Source organism: Erpetoichthys calabaricus, chromosome 15, assembly GCF_900747795.2.
Source record: "Erpetoichthys calabaricus chromosome 15, fErpCal1.3, whole genome shotgun sequence".
NCBI classification, from domain to species: domain Eukaryota; kingdom Metazoa; phylum Chordata; class Cladistia; order Polypteriformes; family Polypteridae; genus Erpetoichthys; species Erpetoichthys calabaricus.
The window spans coordinates 49,709,625-49,729,628 of NC_041408.2; the positions used below are offsets into that span (position 1 = coordinate 49,709,625).

At 40.2% G+C, this 20,004-nt stretch overlaps 1 protein-coding gene across 1 annotated transcript in view; it reads right to left on the minus strand.

Moving 5' to 3' along the window:
* arfgef3 (ARFGEF family member 3) overlaps positions 1-20,004 on the minus strand; it is a 223,076-nt gene that overhangs the window by 103,942 nt on the left and 99,130 nt on the right. The window contains exons 7-11 of the mRNA XM_051919360.1: positions 16,344-16,389; positions 13,564-13,648; positions 11,783-11,887; positions 10,003-10,327; positions 1,392-1,504 (exon numbers count right to left, since the gene is read on the minus strand). Coding sequence (XP_051775320.1) covers positions 1,392-1,504; positions 10,003-10,327; positions 11,783-11,887; positions 13,564-13,648; positions 16,344-16,389 — 674 coding nt within the window. The remainder of the gene's footprint in view (positions 1-1,391; positions 1,505-10,002; positions 10,328-11,782; positions 11,888-13,563; positions 13,649-16,343; positions 16,390-20,004) is intronic.

Genomic DNA, 20,004 nt, shown 5'->3' on the forward strand with positions numbered 1-20,004 from the left:
AGACTCAATTGAGTGTGCATCGTTCCCAATCAGGAGTTTAAGGGAATGGTTACAAAATAATAATATGGTTACAAAATAATAATGCACTTGGGTCTAAAGAGATCATTTCTAAAAGTCAACTTTACTTGATATGTATCTTTTTTGGACACAGGGAAGGGGGATTGCCAACTAGCATTCTTGCACTAGCCTCTACTGACATTGTATACGTGATCAAGGAAGTGGTTGCCCCAGCATGCTGTCCAGGGTTTGTTCCTGGTATGCACACTGACAGCATACCATAACACTGAAATTAATGGATTAAGAAGGTTCAGCAGATAAATGGATGGAAATTTAGTAGCATAAAACAAACAAAGTGCATGACCTTGGTATAAGTGGCACTGCTTTCCATTGACTGGCATTCCAGGTGGGGCTTTCTGGGTATGTGCCAGGTTGAACTATGGCTGCTTGTGACTCTGTACTTGTCTAAACTGACTGTTTCAGAAAATAAATGGCTGGATAAAGTTTCCCCTCTAATTAAATATTAAAGCCCAAGTCTTTAGATGGACATTTTATGATTTTTTTTGGCCTCATTATATTTCATCTGCACTCAGCACAGTTTCCCGAAATTAGAATAACTATAATTAAATGTCACAATGAGCAGCCCAGTGACTCAGAGCCATTGCCTCAATACTCCAGAGTCCTGTTTTTTTTTTGTGGAATTTCCATGTTTTCCTTGTTTTCTCGAAGCTTTTCCTCCTAAACACCAAAGGTTTATTGGTGAGATTGACTGGCATTTCAAAACTGGCCTTGTGTGAGTGAGTATGTCCAGATTTGGACTGGTGCCCAGTCCAATCTTGGCTCCTGTCTTATGCCTTCCAGCCCTATTAATACAGAATCTCACTGTCACTGAATTAGCTTAAGAAAGTGAAGAAATGATAAGGTTCAGGTTAGGTGCACAGGCCATACTAAATTGGCCTTAGTGTGTTTTTGGGGGTTGTGTGTTTATGTGTGTTCGCCCTGCGATGGACTGGTACCCTGTCAAGGGTTTGCTCCTGCGTTGCACCCTATTGCAGATGGGATAGGCTCCAGCAAATCCTGTGACACTGTTCAGAACTAAACGGGTTAGAAAATGACTGACTGACTAATGATAAATATTATTAAAATGTATAATGCAAATTACTGCATCTTTCTGACATGTCATAGTGTAGCCATTACCATCTTGTTAAAATGCCAGTGTTTGGTGGCTGTGTGTTTACTATTTAAACTCTACAACATGGGTGCTATTGCAAATTAATCGTCTTCCAAAAAAGACACACAAGCTCCCACATCTTAAAAGCAAGTGATCGGTCCTAAGCAACAATCATTTTTTGGGGGTTTGGGGTCTCAGTCCCAAAGATACACAGAAAACTCACAGTTTTAATAAGTCCAGGTGGGATTTCCTCTTAGAGAATGACCTCTTCTTGGTTTCTTCATCATTAATTGCAGGTCCTGCCAGGTCAAAAAGGCGCCGGGGACTGCTCAGAATCTGTTTGAAAGGCAAAGGAGGAAAGACTAAAATGTTTAGAGAAGTATATACAAGATGACAAAAAACATGATGTAATGCTTTGGCTTATTTTAAAATCACTAAACTCAACAGAAGAACAAATGACACCCAGAAACAAGGCTGAGGATTAATGCAAATATGACCTACATTGATATTTGATATCGAAATATGGGTATCACTTTAGATTAGGTGTCTCTAATTACACTGTACTTACCACAGAGTAGCTAGGCGTTATTACCTTGTACTTATTGTGTAATAGTGTACCGTTATAATTAAATACTCAATTGTAATTATTATTCCACAATTTATATACAGTACACACATACATATAAAGACTGTGGAATAATGATTACAAGTATACAGGTACTTGAATGGTAAGTACAGTGTAATTAGGGGCACCTAATCTAAAGTGACACCGAAATATGCATATTTCTTAAAGTACTTCTGGAATAGTCTAGGTCTTTCAGCTATCAGAAATGGGGAAATCGTAGCTCAAAAATGTGATACAGAATATAAAATTGTGCGGAATTCTATAGAATATGGAATTATGCCAGTAAAGATTAAGGAGAAGTGCACTTAGGACTGTGGCCAGGAAGCACTTTCATAAGCCTATCACCTTTCATAAGTCTTGCTTATCATTGCACATATATAACGAAGTTGGATGCCAGCCTATCAGTGCAAAGCAAAAAGGGATTATAAAAACTATAAGAATATACACAGCATGCCACATATACAAGACATTATTCATAATTTTATAGTATTCATTCATTGCATAACTTAAGGTTTCGCAATATGAGCAGCATTTAGCACAGTTATGGCTTTTGAATAAAAACGTTTTTTTAATCTGTTTGTGTTTTTATTGTCCTAAAACATTTGATAGAGGGCAGCAGAGCAGTTCAAACAGAGAGTGACCGGGATGGATTTGATCTTTAAGTATGCTCTGGGCCTTTTTAAGTCAACAGGAACGGTAAAGATCTTCCAGGGATGGGAGAGGGCATCCGATAATCTTCTAGGCAGCGTTGATGACCCCCTGGAGCACTTTCCTCTCTGATACTGTGAAACTGGCAAACCACACACATATACAGCAAATCAATATACTCTCTATAGAAGGGCATAAGCAGTTTTTGAGTGAAATTATTCTTCCTGAGGATCCTCAGAAAGTGGAGTCTCTTCTGTGCCTTCTTTGCCAGCTTTGTGGTGTTAGTACTCCACGTCAGTTCTTCCTTTATGTGCGCACCCAGGAACCAGAAGTGCGAGACCCTCTTCACACAGTCTCTGCCAATGAAAAGGGGCTGAATATCTGTTTTCTTCCTCCAAAAGTCAATGAACTCCCTTATGATTGCTGTGTGACACACATGTAATGACAGCTGCCATTTACTGTAAATTATACGAAGCGTTGTTACTGTGACTGTCAAAACAAGTAAAACTCATCTTCTCAAGGTAAGAAAAATTGCTTTATTAATGGTTGCTTATTTGATTTAAAAATTATTAATTTACTGGTGCTGGTGCATTATATGGTACTAGTCATTTATCCCGTTACAATAACGGGCGCTAGAACAGTAGTGCATAAACATTAGTAGGAACAGTCTACATTAAATGGCAAGGGACTTTGACCTCATTCTTTTTGTTGGTCGTATTTTTCTTTCTTTCAGCCTTTCTTTTGTTGATGTTTACTTGCTGAGCTGACCGTTCTTCGTGGGCTGCCGCTGTGTATTGTGTGTCTTTAATTTTCTGTGACAGCAATACTGTCTTGTACGTTCACTGGCATGTACATCCGTAATATACCTTTAATTTTCTCTGGCAGTAATACAGGCGTGCGCGTCGGTAATATGCCTTTAATCTCCTCTGAAAGTAATACTGGCTTGTATGTGGCTGTAATATGAGTCACTGTATTGTGTACCTTTAATTTCCTCTCGCAGTAATACTGGTCTGTAATTCCGTAAAACGCCTGTAACTTTCTCTGACAGTAATATCGCGCATCGCACCGTGCCCCGCGCATGCGCACTTCACCAGAAGACACACACACACAGACACCTGGATGCACACAGGTATTTTATTAAAGAGGATTGAATTAGTGGTAAATTTGATGTTAATGAGTTCTGTTTAATAGAAACTCTTGTTGTCTTCCACTACATCCTGTGAAGTACTCAAAGTTTTGCTTACCCCATGTGGTTTGTAAGGGTGGGCAAAAACATATTTTATTATCATGGTTTTAATGCCAAATGGAGCTAATAAACTTTATGCTTCAATGTAAGTATGGTGGTCAAAGCTGGAAACAGCAAACAACATGAAAATGTCCATGACAAAATGTCACATTCCTCGTGTCGAATATTCTGCATAAATTCCAGTCCAATACGTAAAACATGCAAAACATGTGCATTTTTCACTAAAATATTGTTAAATTGATTCCTCCATTGAAATGAAAGTAGCCAACAACCTGGAACCCTTTCACAGAGGGTTGTTCTTTTGAAATGAAGACTCACCTCTCCCGGCTTCAATTCAAAAGCAAGGTTTTTTGGGAATACTTCTTTCTTGTTTTATCGTTTGTGCTGAGTTTTCTAGAAGTCAGTATTAATTGTGTTTTAGCAAAAATGGCATGTATTTTACATGATAAAAATGGATAACAGATATGTGGATTATATGAGGTGAGCTATGCAAAAAGTTTTGTTGGAGGCATATTTCACATTGTTTGCGTTCAGAAGACATCATCCACCTGAAGCTAAGCATGTTTGGACCCGGCCAGTACTTGGATGGAAAAGCTTGGGTTGCTGCTGAAAGAGGTGTTGGTGAAGCCAGCAGGTGGCGCTTACCCTGTGGTCTGAATGTAGATCCCAATGCCCCAGTGCAGTAAAAATGGTGCCATCCTAAGAACGAGACTTAAAACCAAGATCTTGTCTCTCTCTATGGTCTGTGATGCACGCGCACATAGGGAGCCGTGTAAAGACCCGAGGTGCAGCACGAAAACTCCTGCCAAGGGGGAAAAGCAGGGTACTAACCTCTCACTTTTTTTCCTACAGAAAGAAAGAAGCAGCGCCGCCATGAATGTGCCCAGACTCCCTAACCACGTACTGCCACCTCCGTGTTCTTTCCCTTCCTTCCGATTACCTCTGATGATGTCATGGCTCCCATCCACCACCTCGGTTCCTTCCCAGCATTCCTCTGTGTCAATTCCAGTCCCACTCCATAAATGTTCCCCATTTGCCATTTCTAACTGTCTGTTGTATTTTGGAAAATCACTGATCTATTGAACAAACTGTACAGTATACAGGGCTGGACAACCCCAAACCTTTATGCTATGTTTGTTATTTATTTACAGGTCATTAAAGATCCCTGGGTATCTTTCGAAAAAGAGTATGGTGTATCCCAATGTTCTGGCTAAATTGCTCACCACAGCCTAGTCATTCCTGCCACATAATCATCTCCTGTCTCTGACCTCTCACCACTTCACCACCTAACAGCTAATGTGTGGTGAGTGTACTGGCACAAAAATGGCTGCCGTCGTATCATCCAGGTGGATGCCACATACTAGTGGTGGTTGAAGTGGCTCCCCCTCACTATGTAGAGTATTTTGAGTAGTGAGAAAAGTGCTATATAAATGTAATTATTTATTATTATTATTATGATTACTATTACTTTTACTACCGTACGGAGCAAAACCATGAAATGGATTTCTTTAAATTAAAACGATGACGAGAACCCATTGGGCCAGATCTGTGCATTTTTTTCTTTTGGGTGAAACAATGTCACTGAAAGTTAGTGAAGGGTGTTGCGCATATGTGCATGGGAGAGTGTTTAAGGACTTTGGTAACGGTAATTCTCCGTTGCTCCATAAGACTGGCAGCCTTCAGCCATCAGTTTGATTCCTTGATATCTAATTTCTCCATGAAAACATGAGATTAATTTTTTTTTCACGGCCACCACTACAATCTAAATGGGGCAAGTAACACATAAAAAAAATATATCATTGTTACGTGGTGGATTCCATTGTTTTAGCATTTCTGTTTCTGCATTACCTTTTGTGCTCCTGTATGAAGTCTTTATAATAAATATTTAAAATATTCAAGAAACTTTGGTTCAGCTTGGCCAGAATTTTTTGCAGTTTTAATTTTACATTTACTTATTTGACTGACACCTTTATCCAAGGCAACCCACAGTACAACATCTGGCATTAAATTAGTCACATTTCTTTTGGTTTTCCAATTGGAGCGCAGGCAGGTGAAGTGACCTGCTCATGGTCACATGGTGTCAGTAGTGGGATTTGAAGCAGCAACCTCAGGGTCTGAACTCCAAAGCATTAACCACTACACCATTACCCCTCTCTTCAGGATAATTTCTTCAACATTTTAAAGCCTTAGCCCCATAATGGACCAGTATAGGCCAGAAAGGCTACATTTACAGTTTGGATCTGGATAGCCTGAATTTTGTGTGGCAGGAATCACAACACAAACCCACTGAAGGGCTAAATTTGAGTGTCTGATTAAAACTTAAATCAGAACTGGTCAGACCTTAAACCCATGGCTGGAGGAGTGTGCTCAGGACTTATTATAAGAACACTCAATCGCTCCTATGGACCAGATGAATGAAAGCACACAACTGTTTTGTATGGTATATGCATGCTCATACACACACACACACACAACTGACCTGCAGTCACTAATCAATCACACTGACAGGATGTCTTTACCAATACTGTTTAAAGAATAAAAGCCTCCTGAGGCTCTGAAGTGAATGGCAGAGACACTGCATTTCTGCTTGAAAGGGAATCAATGCTATGAGGGTTTTCTCTTTATACTTTTTAGAGGTGTCAAAGGTAATTTTTTGACTCTGGTGAGGATACCAATTATGTAGATTCAATGCATAAACCTACCAGCAGATGGCAATAAATGAAAACAGCATGAGATTAACACTCTGATAGCGAGAGCTGTAGCACATATTAAGGATGGCACAGCTTTACTGAAACCTTACAATTAAGGCTGACCGGTCAGGTTCTGCAGGTTTTCACAGATTCTTCTCATCTAGCCTCGTCATTCCTATGGTCAGTGAAGCTTGCATTTTAATAGTTATTTGTAAGAGGATAAATCAGATAAATTACTTTAATAAAAGCCTAACTAAGGTCAGTAGTGGCACTGTGGGATCCGTAAACGCATATGGCACCTTGTTAATGTCCTGGTTCTGCTTGTTTAGATAGATAGATAGATAGATAGATAGATAGATAGATAGATAGATAGATAGATAGATAGATATGTTCTGTATTTACTGTTTTAAGTTCTTTTTTATGTATCATTTGTTTAAAATCACATATTTTCTGTATGTTTATCATATTTAGTTATGTAATGCTAAATATGCGCAGTGGGTAGCGCTGCTGCCTCGCAGTTGGGAGACCTGGGGACCTGGGTTCGCTTCCCGGGTCCTCCCTGCGTGGAGTTTGCATGTTCTCCCCGTGTCTGCGTGGGTTTCCTCCGGGCGCCCCGGTTTCCACCCACAGTCCAAAGACATGCAGGTTAGGTGGATTGGCGATTCTAAATTGGCTGTAGTGTGTGCTTGGTGTGTGGGTGTGTTTGTGTGTGTCCTGCGGTGGGTTGGCACCCTGCCCCAGATTGGTTCCTGCCTTGTGCCCTGTGTTGGCTGGGATTAGCTCCAGCAGACCCCCGTGACCCTGTGTTTGGATTCAGCGGGTTGGAAAATGGATGGATAGTTATGTAATGCGTATACTTTTTCATTTTTGTGCAGTTACTATATGTTTACGTGTGTGTATTCATGTTCTGTTACTTCTCTTGTGCTTTGTGGGTGGCTCCCAATGAGCCGGGGCCACCTCCCTGACTCTGTGTGGAACTAGCCCCAGCACTATAAAGACATCCACTGGTCAAACACAGCTCATTCGTCTGTTCTTGGAGTTGGCGAGTTCTCACGTTTTTGGAATAGTATAGTTTATTTAATTCTCTGGAATTCTGAACCCTGCTATGTATTTTGACCTTCCTCTTTGGATTCTGAATTGGGAATTTGTTTGCTATTGGAGTGCCATTAGGTATATCCATTTATGCCTTTTTGCACTTTTGAGCATTTTTGAAGTGACAGAGCTTTTTGTAAAAAAAATTTTTCTTTTTATAAAGATTTATTGTCTGCCCTTTTTTAAAAGACAGAGGTTTATGGTTTCCTTATTTTTGTCAGAGCATTTTCAAATTCCCATTTTGACAGGCTGCTCCCCCTGAAACCAGAAGGTCTACCATGGAAATTGCTTGAGTTAAGTGTGCCTCTGCTACGTGGAACCTAGGGTCCTAGCTTGCTGCCTAGCCAGTGTGCAAACCCCTAATGAAGATTGTAGAGTAGAATTCCCTGCATCATAACAGTTAGTGATAATGCCCAATAATATACAGATGTTCGATTATTTTATTCTTTATTTGATATTTAACATAACACAACATAACACTGTCAAAACTGTGTACTGGGTTGAAAATCCCTTGTCTGGTTGTTGTCTATGTGAAACGTGCATGTTCTAACAATTTCTGTGAGGCTGTTACTGGAATTATCTTTCAGATAGGGTTTTTCTCACTGGCTTATGTTTACAGTAATCCCTCCTCGATCGCGGGGGTTGTGTTCCAGAACCCCCTGCGAAAGGTGAAAATCTGCAATAGTTAGCATCTTCCATTTGTGCTTGGGCACGGCCCCTGAAGCAGTAGCAGGAGCAGATCGTTTTGGAGCCATAACGAAGGGCTTGACTATGCACAAAGATAAACAAAAAACAGCACAAAAGTTAACTCTTTACACAGCAAAATAAGTTGATGCTGAATGAGCGAGACAAGACTTCCTGGTTAACGCAGCGGGAACGAATTCGGCGCTACGTCGCTGAGCCAATCAGCACACAGGAACTTAACTGCGTGCTCTGATTGGGTAGCTTCTCATCCATCCCCCAATAGTGTCCCTTGTATGAAATCAACTGGGCAAACCATCTGAGGAAGCATGTACCAGAAGTAAAAAGACCCATTGTCCGCAGAAACCCGCGAAGCAGCGAAAAATCCACATTACATATTTAGATATGCTTACATATAAAATCCGCGATACAGTGAAGCCGCGAAAGTCGAATCGCGATACAGCGAGGGATTACTGTACATGTATTTTCTGTCTTCTCTGTTTATCGTAAAGTACTGTATTTGTCATATGTTTATAGAATTTTTGTTAGTATTGTTATGTTTTATTTAGTATCTATTCATTTTGTACTGTTCTTTCAATTTCCTCGTGCCTTGTGGGTGGAACCCCCACCCCCAAGAAGTGAGGCAAACCTGATATCACTGCTAGGGACCACCCCAAGCCCATAAAAGAAGGTTGGGCAGTGAGTCCCATGCGGTTCATTAGAATGCACTTGGCTGAGGTTTGGTGGCATTAGTTTTAAATACTGTAGTTTTTTTTTTTGTTTATTTTGATTACTGGCCTTTGACGTTTTCTGCTTTGGATTCTTCTTTTGAATTGTGTTTTTCGAACATTGTTGGTTAGGATTGCCTCTTGGCAACTCCTTTTGTGCCTATTTCATAAAGTTGTGTCTTATTTTATAAAGTTCTAGTGGGGTTTGTCTCTTTACCAGCTGGAGTTACCATGGTTCTCCATCTTGTGAGACATATTTCAAGATATTGAAACTCTTTTGTGATTTTTGAACTTTAAAAACCTGTTCTCCATTTTGAGGCCTACACAGGTCCAAAGGCACCTGTTTGTCTAGATCACAGGTGTTGAACTCTGGTCCTCGAGGGCCACAGAGGCTGCATGTTTTCATTCTAACCATCTTCTTCATTAGTGAGCTGTTTTTACTGCTAATTAACTTCTTTTGCTTTAGTTTTAATTAACTTGACTCAGGCCCCTTAATTGTCTCTTTTTCCTTAATTAGTAGCCAAACAATAATGAGACATCAAACAAGCCACCATATGACAGAAAAAACAGAAAAATCAAGAGATTTCTGCTGTGGCAGAATGAGAGCAGCAACCGGCCATTGAATTAAATAATGGGCTCAATTAACAGCAAGAATCAGCTTCTCATTAAGAGACTGGTTGGAGTGAAATTGGTTGGAGTTTGAAATCCCAGTTTAGCTGGTCATCTGTTGGCTCATTTCACATTTCATTTTTGTTTGGCTGCCATTTAATGAAGAAACAAATCAATTCAGAGGACTGAATCCTTAAAAACAGGGCTATTGAAATGAAAGGAAAAGGAGTTAATTAGCAGCGAAAACTACTCACTGATTAGGAAAAGGGTTAGAATGAAAACCTGTACCCACTGCGGCCCACCAGGCCTGGAGTTCGACACCCCTAGTCTAGATAGTCATGCTGCCTGGAAGAGAACTTAATCTGCAGGCTAGGAGGGAGGCTGATCTGCTTTTTGTCTTTGTTCTGGAAGCCTCACACCTTTTGGCTTTTCTTGTGTGTGTGTGACAAATAAAACACCTCAGATTTAAAGCTGGGGAAATGGCTGAATATGTGACCATAAAAAGCATTCCTTACCTCTTTCATGATTTTGATAGCTTCCACCCTGTGCTGGGGCGGCGGATACAGAAGGATACGATGATACAGAGACTGCAGAACTGGCTTCATGGAGTCCACGCACCCAACTAGTCGCACCAGCTCGGCTGCCATATAGTAAATGGTGCGTGCTACAGGGCCGATGAGCGTCGGAGCACTGGATGAACAACCAGATCCACGACCTTGGTCAAGCACGCCCGCCGAGGAGGATTCCGTCTCTTGTAATATTACACCATGAGCTGATGTAATGGTTTTGTCATTCATGGGGTTCCCAAGAATGACAATCAGAGCTGGACACAACTGCTTCCTAAAAGGCAAGGAAAAAAAAGAAAAAGGACACATCATTGAAATTGTTTTCTACACCAAAATAGTTGGTTCAGAGCACTTGGAGATAAGTTTACTGGGGTATTCTGCTTGGTAATAGTAACAGCCTGCTTCTTCAAATGGCCAATCGTGTGGCTTCAATTCAGTATACAGTATAACACGATGAGAAAGTCAAAAGGTTTAGTCATCAGATACTTTCTGAATCCACTTTAACATTCCAAAGGAAAATGACTATCATGCAAATAATAGTAATAAATTACATTTATATAGCACTTTTTTCACTACTCAAAGTGCTTCAGTGAGTAGGGAGCCACTTCAACAACCAAAAATGTGTATCATCCATCTGGATGATGTGACAGTAGCAATTTTTGCACCAGTATGCTCACCACACATGAGCTATTAGGTAGTGAAGGGATGACAGAGAGCCAATTAGAGACCAGGAATGATTAGGGAGCCAGAATGAGCAGGCCATGGTGGGCAATTTAACCAGTACACTGGGATACACCCTACTCTCTACTAAAGACGCCCAGCGACCTTAATGACCACAGAGAGTCAGGCCCTCAGTTTTACGTCACATCCGAAGGACAGCATCATTTTTTACAGCACATTGTGATCCATACACAGACCACAGGGTAAGTGCCCCCTGCTGGCCTCAAAAACACCTCTTTCAGCAGCAACTCAAGCTCTTCCTAGGTGGTCTCCCATCCAAGTACTGCCTGGGCCTGGACATGCTAGGCTTCAGGTGGATGACCTCTTCTGAAGTGCAGGTGGTATGGCTGGTATGCTACATTGGTTTGTACTGCTCCCACTAAGCTCCAGTGGACTGGGTTTAAAGTCCAAAGTCAATCACTTTCTTTGGAGTTTGCATTTTCATCCTGTGCTTGAGTAGTTTTTTCTCTGTGTCCTCAGGCTTCCCCCCACACCACAGGTTGGGTAAGACTGGCATCCCCAAGTATAAGTGAGTCAGTGTACCCTGTGATAGACTGGCACACTGACCAAGGCAGCTTTCTGACTTGACCTAATTAAGCCTGGTAGCATCGGGTCTAAGACAAGCACCCACTCTTAGCAGAAGACAAGGCCTGTGTTAATATTTTAAAAAGAAAAATAGTAAAATACAAACTCAATACGATTTTTCTTTCATGCCTATTATCTAATTAATTTTATTAACCATTTATTTATCTGAAATATCCATGACAAAAAAAAATGCAAAAATGCACAGAGTATTAACTTGTAACATTATATATGCAAATTGAATTATGATAATAACCAAATCTTGTTTCTTTGGAAATAACAGAAAATCCTTTTGAGATTTCCCCTTTCTTATAGTTTCACTTTGACAATTTGTAATTAATGAAGTAAACCACAATGCCAACAGCACTGCGCTTCATTCACAAAGAGACAATCATTTTTTTATAATGTAAATTTGAGACGCACTTACCAAATTAAGTCCGTAAAGCCTTTGTGAGAGTACATGTTTGAAGGACAGCTGCTCAACATGGACAGGATGCATTCCAGATACAAAAGTTGGAGCTGTTGATTTTCACTTAAATGGAAAAACAAAGACATACATATGGTGAACATCGATCAAACATAAAACCTTTGAAATCAATCTATGGATTGGAGCACAGGGTGACAAAGTGGAACATTGGCTGGTGTGCCCCTCTTGTGGATCCCGGGTGTTTTGGTTTTTAATCCTGCAGCTGACTGTTGTCTGTGAGGGGTTTGAATGTGGTCCCTGTGTCTGTGTGGGTTTCCTGGTTTTACTACCACATCTTAAAGACGTGTGTGTAAGGCTTAGTGTGTACATGAGAGGACCCGGCAATGAACTGGCGTCCCACCCTTGAGTGGGTTCTTGCCTCATTCTCAATGCTGCCAAAATTGATTTTGGTGACCCTGAACTGAATTACATCAATTTGAGTGTTTTTGTAAAACATTAGACATTAGTCTGTCTAATACAATTCCTTTTAGTTAAACCTAATGTCTTCATATCCATTTCTCTCATATAGCCCCTTTCTCCATTTCTTAATGCATTTCTGCCTGTTATCTTGCAAAGATATTTTATATATTTATCACTAACAAAAAAAAGGATTTTTTAACAACAAAAGCCTAAGCTTATTTGGCACTTCCCATACTCTTCAATGCTCTCCATCACAATACCAAGACTTCTTCCAGGCCTTTTTCATTACAATGGCCTCCCCTCCCTTGCCACTGTTCCTCTCTCGACTCAGAGTTTGACCTACTGAGGCCGTTGTGTTGTAACTGTTGTCATGTGGGCAGTGTCATTATCGGGTTATCCATTCTCCATTATTGCAGAAGGACAAAAAAACTGCATAATTATTAGGAATCAAGGTGTTACCTGTCAAGGAGCACATGACTCGGAGAGCCAATAGAATCTAACAGGGGAGAGGCTTGACCACATAGAAAGGGTGATGGTGCAGTGGCCAGGTGGAGTTAGATAGAAAAAGGTCAAGGAACAGTGCCAGGGGAAGATTGCAAAACTGATGGGGAAACTATGACCTCTACAGGAGAAATCAGGTGAACCCAGGTTCAAGCATGGATGACAAATAGACCTAGAGATTTTTTTCCACTATATTCAACGAACTTCTCCTTACGCTTACTATAATTGTTGTTTGTATACCTCTGTGTTTCAGTGGAGTGTCTTATTTTGTGATCCATCAGTGTGTGGTGTGTGCTGCAACATGGGTTTTGTATAAGAAACAAAATTTACAATAATTTTATTACAGTTATCACCTTGTATCAGTTGGTGTGCTCTGTACTTGTTGTCAGGTTAGCTGGTCACTCACGGTCCAGATCATTTAGTTATTTTTTCTCTTTAGTTGTCACTCTAGGGATCGGCAGCACATTTTATAATCGTGCCATCTTGGGGCAAGGAAAGTACAGTGCGGCTATTTTGAGCCTTTCAGGTCCCTGTAGTTCTCACTGAGACTCCAACAAACACTACAGTTCCCAAGAGTCTCTGCAGGAACCAGAAATACCATAGCAGTGAAAATGCTGCTGCCCACTAGAGGCTTGGAGAAGCTCTTCTCTATTACAGTGTTACCCCAGCTAAGAATCTGTTAATCGTCCACTAATCTTCACTAATCAAACATACTTAGGACTTCAAGGCAAAGTGAATATGACAACACCAAGCAGTTTATCCAGAATGCACACACAATGACACACAAAATTAGTGGTAGGTGGCAGAAGTAAAGTACTTACTTAATGACACCTTGCAGCTTCTCACAAAAGACAGCAAGGACAGACACGATATCCTCACAAAGTCCTTCGGTGCTTAGCAAAGTCTCTACAAACAAAGCACATGCCAAGAAAATGGTAAGATGATGATTAGCTAATTCTTATGTAAGAGTTGAAAAACGTTAAGGGTAAAGGAAAAAAAAAAACACGGTTAATGGAAGGAAAGGTCACCTCTAGGAGCCTGAAAGCAAACCATGAATTACTTAATGGAGTTAAATTAACAACAAGAAAAGGTTTGAGAGCACAATGTATACACACCGCATATGCTTATGTGTACATAGATAGATAGACATGTATATATGTTGTGATAAACCCAGGGAGTCAGTGAGCCCCAAACCCCAACACGATCACCAAAACACAGTCCTTTATCAAAAATAAACGAAGGTTTTATTTAAATACCTCCAAAAGTATCACCAATACACACAAAACACTGGCCTTTTTCTCTCCACAATATGTTCTCTCACCACCGCACTGCCCTCCTCCAGTCAAGTGTTGCCTCTCTACCACCCAGCTCCAACTAGCCTGAGTAAGGGAGTGCGGTCCCTTTTAGACCTGGGAGTACTTCCGGTGCCAGGGCAATTGCCAGATGGAAGTACTTCCGGGTCACACGGAAGTCCATTATTTGAGCAAGGAGCTTGTTTCCCTGGAACGCCCACTTGCGGCACCCCATGACCCTAGCAGGGCTGCCCTGCCAAACTACATTTCCTGGCCTGCCCTGCTGATTTCCCACTGGGTGGGGATATATGGGACTGCTGCCATTTAGCGTGCTGGAAGAATAACAGTTCCCTAATGAACTCTCTGCTTCTATAGGGGCTGTCCATCCATTTCTTCCTTCCGAGTCTGCTTCCTTTTCTAGCCGGGATGTCCATCAAGCTCATGTGGCATCTACAATGTATATATACACATCACTTAAAAATGCTGTAAAGCAGGAAAATCTAAGCTTCTGAACAAGAGAAACACCCATCTTCCTTGTCACTATGCTCACGTTTGCCATGCTGTTTAACCAACACATCATCTACCGCAGTCACCAATTTTTTTAGTCTGGCTGTCCCTTGTCAGGTTTTATTCTTCTACACAGCTGTTTCTGTTTCACTTACTCACTTTGAGTCCACCTGCATTTGAGGTCATTGGTTATTCGCTTCTGTTTGTTAGATTTGCTTAATCAAGCAATTGGCTATAAGTCTACAAAAGATCTCATGTTTTTTAACTGAAAAACTATGGGAGTTTAAGGATATTCAAATATCTTATTACATTGCTTCATTTTCTCTCAAAGGAATGTCTGGCACTCTAAATACGTGTTTTTTATTTTTGACACACTAATCCAGAAGACATACAATAACTGTCTAAGACAAATACTTCTGTAAACTATCTGAAGTGCCTATGACTTTCTCACGGTTCAGTAGACAGACAGACAGACAGATCTTGTGAACACAAGCTATAGTGTTTCTGGGATACACAGATCTTGTGAGCATGAGAAATAACATTTATTTATTTGTTTGTTTTGTTCATTTCCCTTGAGGGGCTCTGTATTTCCTTATTGCATTAATCTTTCTTTAAAGAGTGCACATATTTTAAACTTTTAATTCTGTTGTTTGAATAAAAACTTTCAGTTTTTTTGTTTGCTAATTGATTAGGTTCAATTGCAATATTTTCAACTTTTACTGGTGTCAGACAGTTTGCACAGACCATTGTCTCCCACAGAACACTAGATGGCAGGCCCCCTGGGTTATGGCATCACCACAGATTTCGACAGGGCATCTTGGGAATTGGAGTTCGTCAGTTCAGCCCTGTTCAGATCCATGGGTGGCACAAGGTGGTGCTGGGAGGACTGGCAAGCCCTGTTGTGTCAGCTCCAACACCACCTGGAAGTGCTTCCGAGTCACAGCTTTAGGACACCAGATGTGCTCCCAGATGTAATGTAAAAGGAGCAGCCCCACTTCAGTGTGACAGTCAGAGTGGGGAGGAGGAGGAAAAAGCTTGCGACAGGAGTGGAGGAGAAGGAGATGGAGAGCAGAAGGAGCAGAGTATTGCTGAGTGTTACTATGCATTAGCATTGTAATTTTGGTTCTGATGTGGGAAACTCTTCCTTAAAGAATTTTAAAAAATAACAAAAGCTTTGCTGTTGAAAAACGTATGTCCAAGCATATGTGTGTGTTGGGAGTTTGGGGAGTAGCAGTGCCCCAAGGAGACCACGGGGGAACTCATGACATAGTACAATTGCCACGCTATATGGTACCTATGTTTCCCTAAACTGAACTCACTGAGGGTCAATGCAAGTGCCAATATAAATGAGCAGAATGGAGAAATATAAAAATATGTCAGCAGACTGTGGTCAAGTATGCCTCCACCTTGTTCTCCCAGAAAGGAAAATATTGTTAAACACGAAGGATGACATGAGGTAACATCTATAAGCATCATTCTGGGCTAGTAACTCAAAGGTTGCTGGTCCAAATCCCGACAGTGACAGAAGAAATTCTACTCTGTTGGGACCTTGAGCAAGGTCCTGAACCTACAATTGCTCCAGGGGTGCTGTACAATAGCTGACCCTGTGCTCTGACACCAAAACTCTGTGTGTCTCAGGAGAGAAAGTTGTGGTATGTGAAAAATTGACAAACTCGCAATACAAGAAATTGTATACGGCAAATAAAGCAAATGATCAATCAATTGTAACACTAAATAACTTATATTAGGATTTCACCTGCCCTAAATTTGCTTAAAATAGAGAAACAATAGAAGGAACAAACCTTTGTGCTGATATCCAGACAGTACTTCATCTTGGCCATCGGATGCCTGCAGCATTAAAGATGAAAAATCAACATAAAAAGCAAGTTTAGCCAGGGAGCGTTTTTTCTGGTGCTAAGAAACACATCTTCAGAATTCAAACCACCACTAACTCTTTAATACTTTCAGCTTTGTGTAAAACAAACAAACCTGATTCTGTGATAATACTAGATTTATTTGCACTTACACTTCCAAAAATATGAATCTGAACCTTCAGAAAAACCCACATTTTTGTGAACTCAAGTTGCTTCATTCATAAGAATTTTCAAATAATGAAACTGTGTGGGTAGAATATCTGCAGAGTTTAGGCAAAGCAAATGTTTCATGGACGGACATCAGTTAAGAATGGCACACCAGAAAGGAAGCAATCAATGAAACCATATTTGAAATGTCCATCTTTCCCCCTTAAGACTTCACCACTGATTAAAAAGTGATGTGTAAGACAAACGGATCCTCATACAATGGAATAGTGAATAATCGCAAATGTGTGTTTTTATTTAAAGATAACCAAATGAAAAAGAACTCTTCTTTATGTTCCATTGTTATAACAGATGACCAACGATCATAATGCTTGTTTCCTTTCCAGAACTGGGGACTGACCCTCGTTGTGTTTTTATGTGCATTCATAATATGATTGTTTGCATTTACCCAAGGACTTGTCACACACTCTGCACCTGCTCTTTGTGAAGAGCGCTATACAAAATTAAATTGAACTTTTAATGTTAGCCATGTTTTTTTTTTTTTAACCCCGCAGTACTCTGAAGCAATTCCAGGTGGAGCTGTAGCCCGACACAGCAGGGCTTGCCAGTCCTCCCAGTGCCCCCTGGCGGCACAATGCTAGGCTGATTATTCAGGCTGAAAATGAAATTGCAAAAGCTGTTCTTTAATTTTATTTTGTCAGCATTTTTGCAAGTAGACTTTGAAAGTGAAATTGCAAATGATGTTATTTCATTTTATTTTTAATTTTTGCAGCATTCTTGCGTGTAGAATTTGAAAATAAAATTACAAGAGAGATTACATTTTCATTTTATGTTTTTAATTTTCATTACTTTTTTTGCAGCAAAAAATCCATGTATACACCAACTAGGTGTACTGACTGCACAAAGCAGCAGTCTTTCTAGAGATGCTACTTTCTAAAGAACATCCCTGCTGCACACATCTACGGTCTTGCTCTACAGCAGGCGGCACCTTCCGACAATCTCAGTCATCCCTCAAATCATGTCCCCGCAACCATCCCAGACAGGAAACCTTGCAAGCCTTGCTCCTTTCTACCAACGCCATCTCTCTGCCTTCTGTGGCAGCCCACTAGGAGGGGTTGAGCGACCATGCCCCATGGATGTTGTCCACTTGCTCATCTCAGGGCCACTTTCCAACTGCTTGCCCACACACTATCGAACCAGCTCTGCCATGATCCTGTCTTTTTTGTCTTACTTCTCTTTACTTTAACCTCCGTCTCAATCTTTTTCCTTTTTTGTGTCTCCAGATCTCTCCTGTCTCTGTCTTAATCAGGGTGTTTTTATGCTTCAGTGGGCACAGTTGCTTAATTATGCACTTCAGAATACTAATAAGGGTATCGGCTAAACTGCGTACATCTGCACATGAAGACACGCTCTGTCAATTCCCTCAACATCACCACACAAATGCATTTTATTACAGCATGCATGAGGGTCGACGACCAATAAAAAGTATATAATGCAGCAACGAAGAATAAGGAATGCCAGTGTTTTGGACCTCACATACAAAAGAAAAGTTTGTCTTTCTGACGTCTGTTATATTATGTACTACGACAGAATGGAAATAAAGGGAGGAGACTGCAGCCGAATTCACATTCTTTATTAACCTTTCATACAGCACTGGCTCTTTCAGGCAGCACCTTATTGGCTGTCATAAAAAAGGGAGATTGACTGTGCTGGGAAGTCACAATACAGTTGTGCAATTTGACATGCTGAGATGATATTTTGTTATTTAAACTGGGCAACAAAATCAACAACCACAGGCAATAAATCTGACATACCCTACGACTAGAAATTGAGAAATGTGACATCGACTTAAGACAGGATTTAGTAGCACAGCCTGGGTAGGACATGAGAAAATAATAAGTAAAGAATTGCAGCAAGAATGTCAGAAACCAAAAATCATGAACAGAGCCAAAGCCAAAACTTTACATGCAAGTCTTAGTCAAGGTGCAGAAAAGAGTTCAAAACCAGAGATTCTTTTAAACACTCAAACAAAAATACTGTTGGAACCAGAAACTTGGACAACGAGCACATTGTGCTGCCAGCTAATGAGCAACTGAGTGCAGTTTTCTGGAGATGTATCCTGGCACCCCGTCAAGTATGCGTAATCAAAAATGAAGTGCCCATAGCGAAAACAAGATTGGGCTGTGGGTGTCATGGATTGGAATGATTTTGGGCCCTCAAAGGCCGCCAGTGTTTATTTTCATCATTAGGTCCTCTTCTAACGTTGCTAAAGGTGTGGCCTCCGAGTTCAGGACCCAATGCATAATCGATGTGACAGGATAAAAAGGACAGTTGTGGGTGCAAATCCTTCTCCGATCTGCAGATACCAAACTTCTGGAATATTTAAAATTTACATCTGTGTTCTTTTTTCGCATGCACTTTCAATGTTGACCCTTTTGTTCTCTTGATCACAATTATTGTCTTTTGTATTGGGCTTCAGTTTCATTTCACTTTCTGTTTTTTTGTTTTGTTTTTTGACGCGCATCTCCTGGTATTTGCTCAAAAGTTTATCTACCAGAACATTAGATCGGATCACTATGAGTGACCATGAGATGTGGCAAATTTTTAGGGATATGCAGGATTTTCAGGAGGAGAGGAAATCTATGAAAAAACACCTTTAAGGACCCAAAATTATACCAAATCAGGAAAGCAGGAGAACATATTCATTTTAAAATGTGTCAGATTCAAAAACAAATGTGATGAAGAGAATCCTCCAAATTGAAGTTTCAATTACTGTTTTTTAATATTTAAAAAAATGTAAAATTAAACTCTAGATCATAACACTAGGTGCTTTATCTCTATGACCCTAAACCTGATAGACAAAAAATGAATAATCAGATGAAACTATTCTTTTACATTTATTCCCTGCTGCAAACGCATATTAAAAATAAACTGCTGAATATCGCCTAGTCATAAATTAATGACATGGTCTTGCATGAATTGCTCATACTGACAATCACCATGTTTGTGCATATTAAATGGAAGCAAATTGACTTTATAAAAAAAATACCCCATTACAATTCAGCTCACAAGATTAGAAAATGTACAACACAAACCAATAAAGGCATATGTGTTATTTTTGACATTGCAAATGTACTTGCACCATACAAATCTAATCTATAACAGATGTTTGCATTATACTGTGCTGTCTATATTAATAATTGAACAGTTTTAAGCTTTAAAATATGAAACATATCACATCACGGATTTCTCTGTAAACTGAATGATATAATCATAGCAATGAGAAACTGCACATAAGTAAGATTTTATATGTGCTAGATCACAAGTAATTGTACTGACACAAAGCCCATTCTAATGGTAACCATGCTGGGATAGATGATTATAGGGTCTGTCATAGACCAAGGGAACACACTGGTCAAAGAGG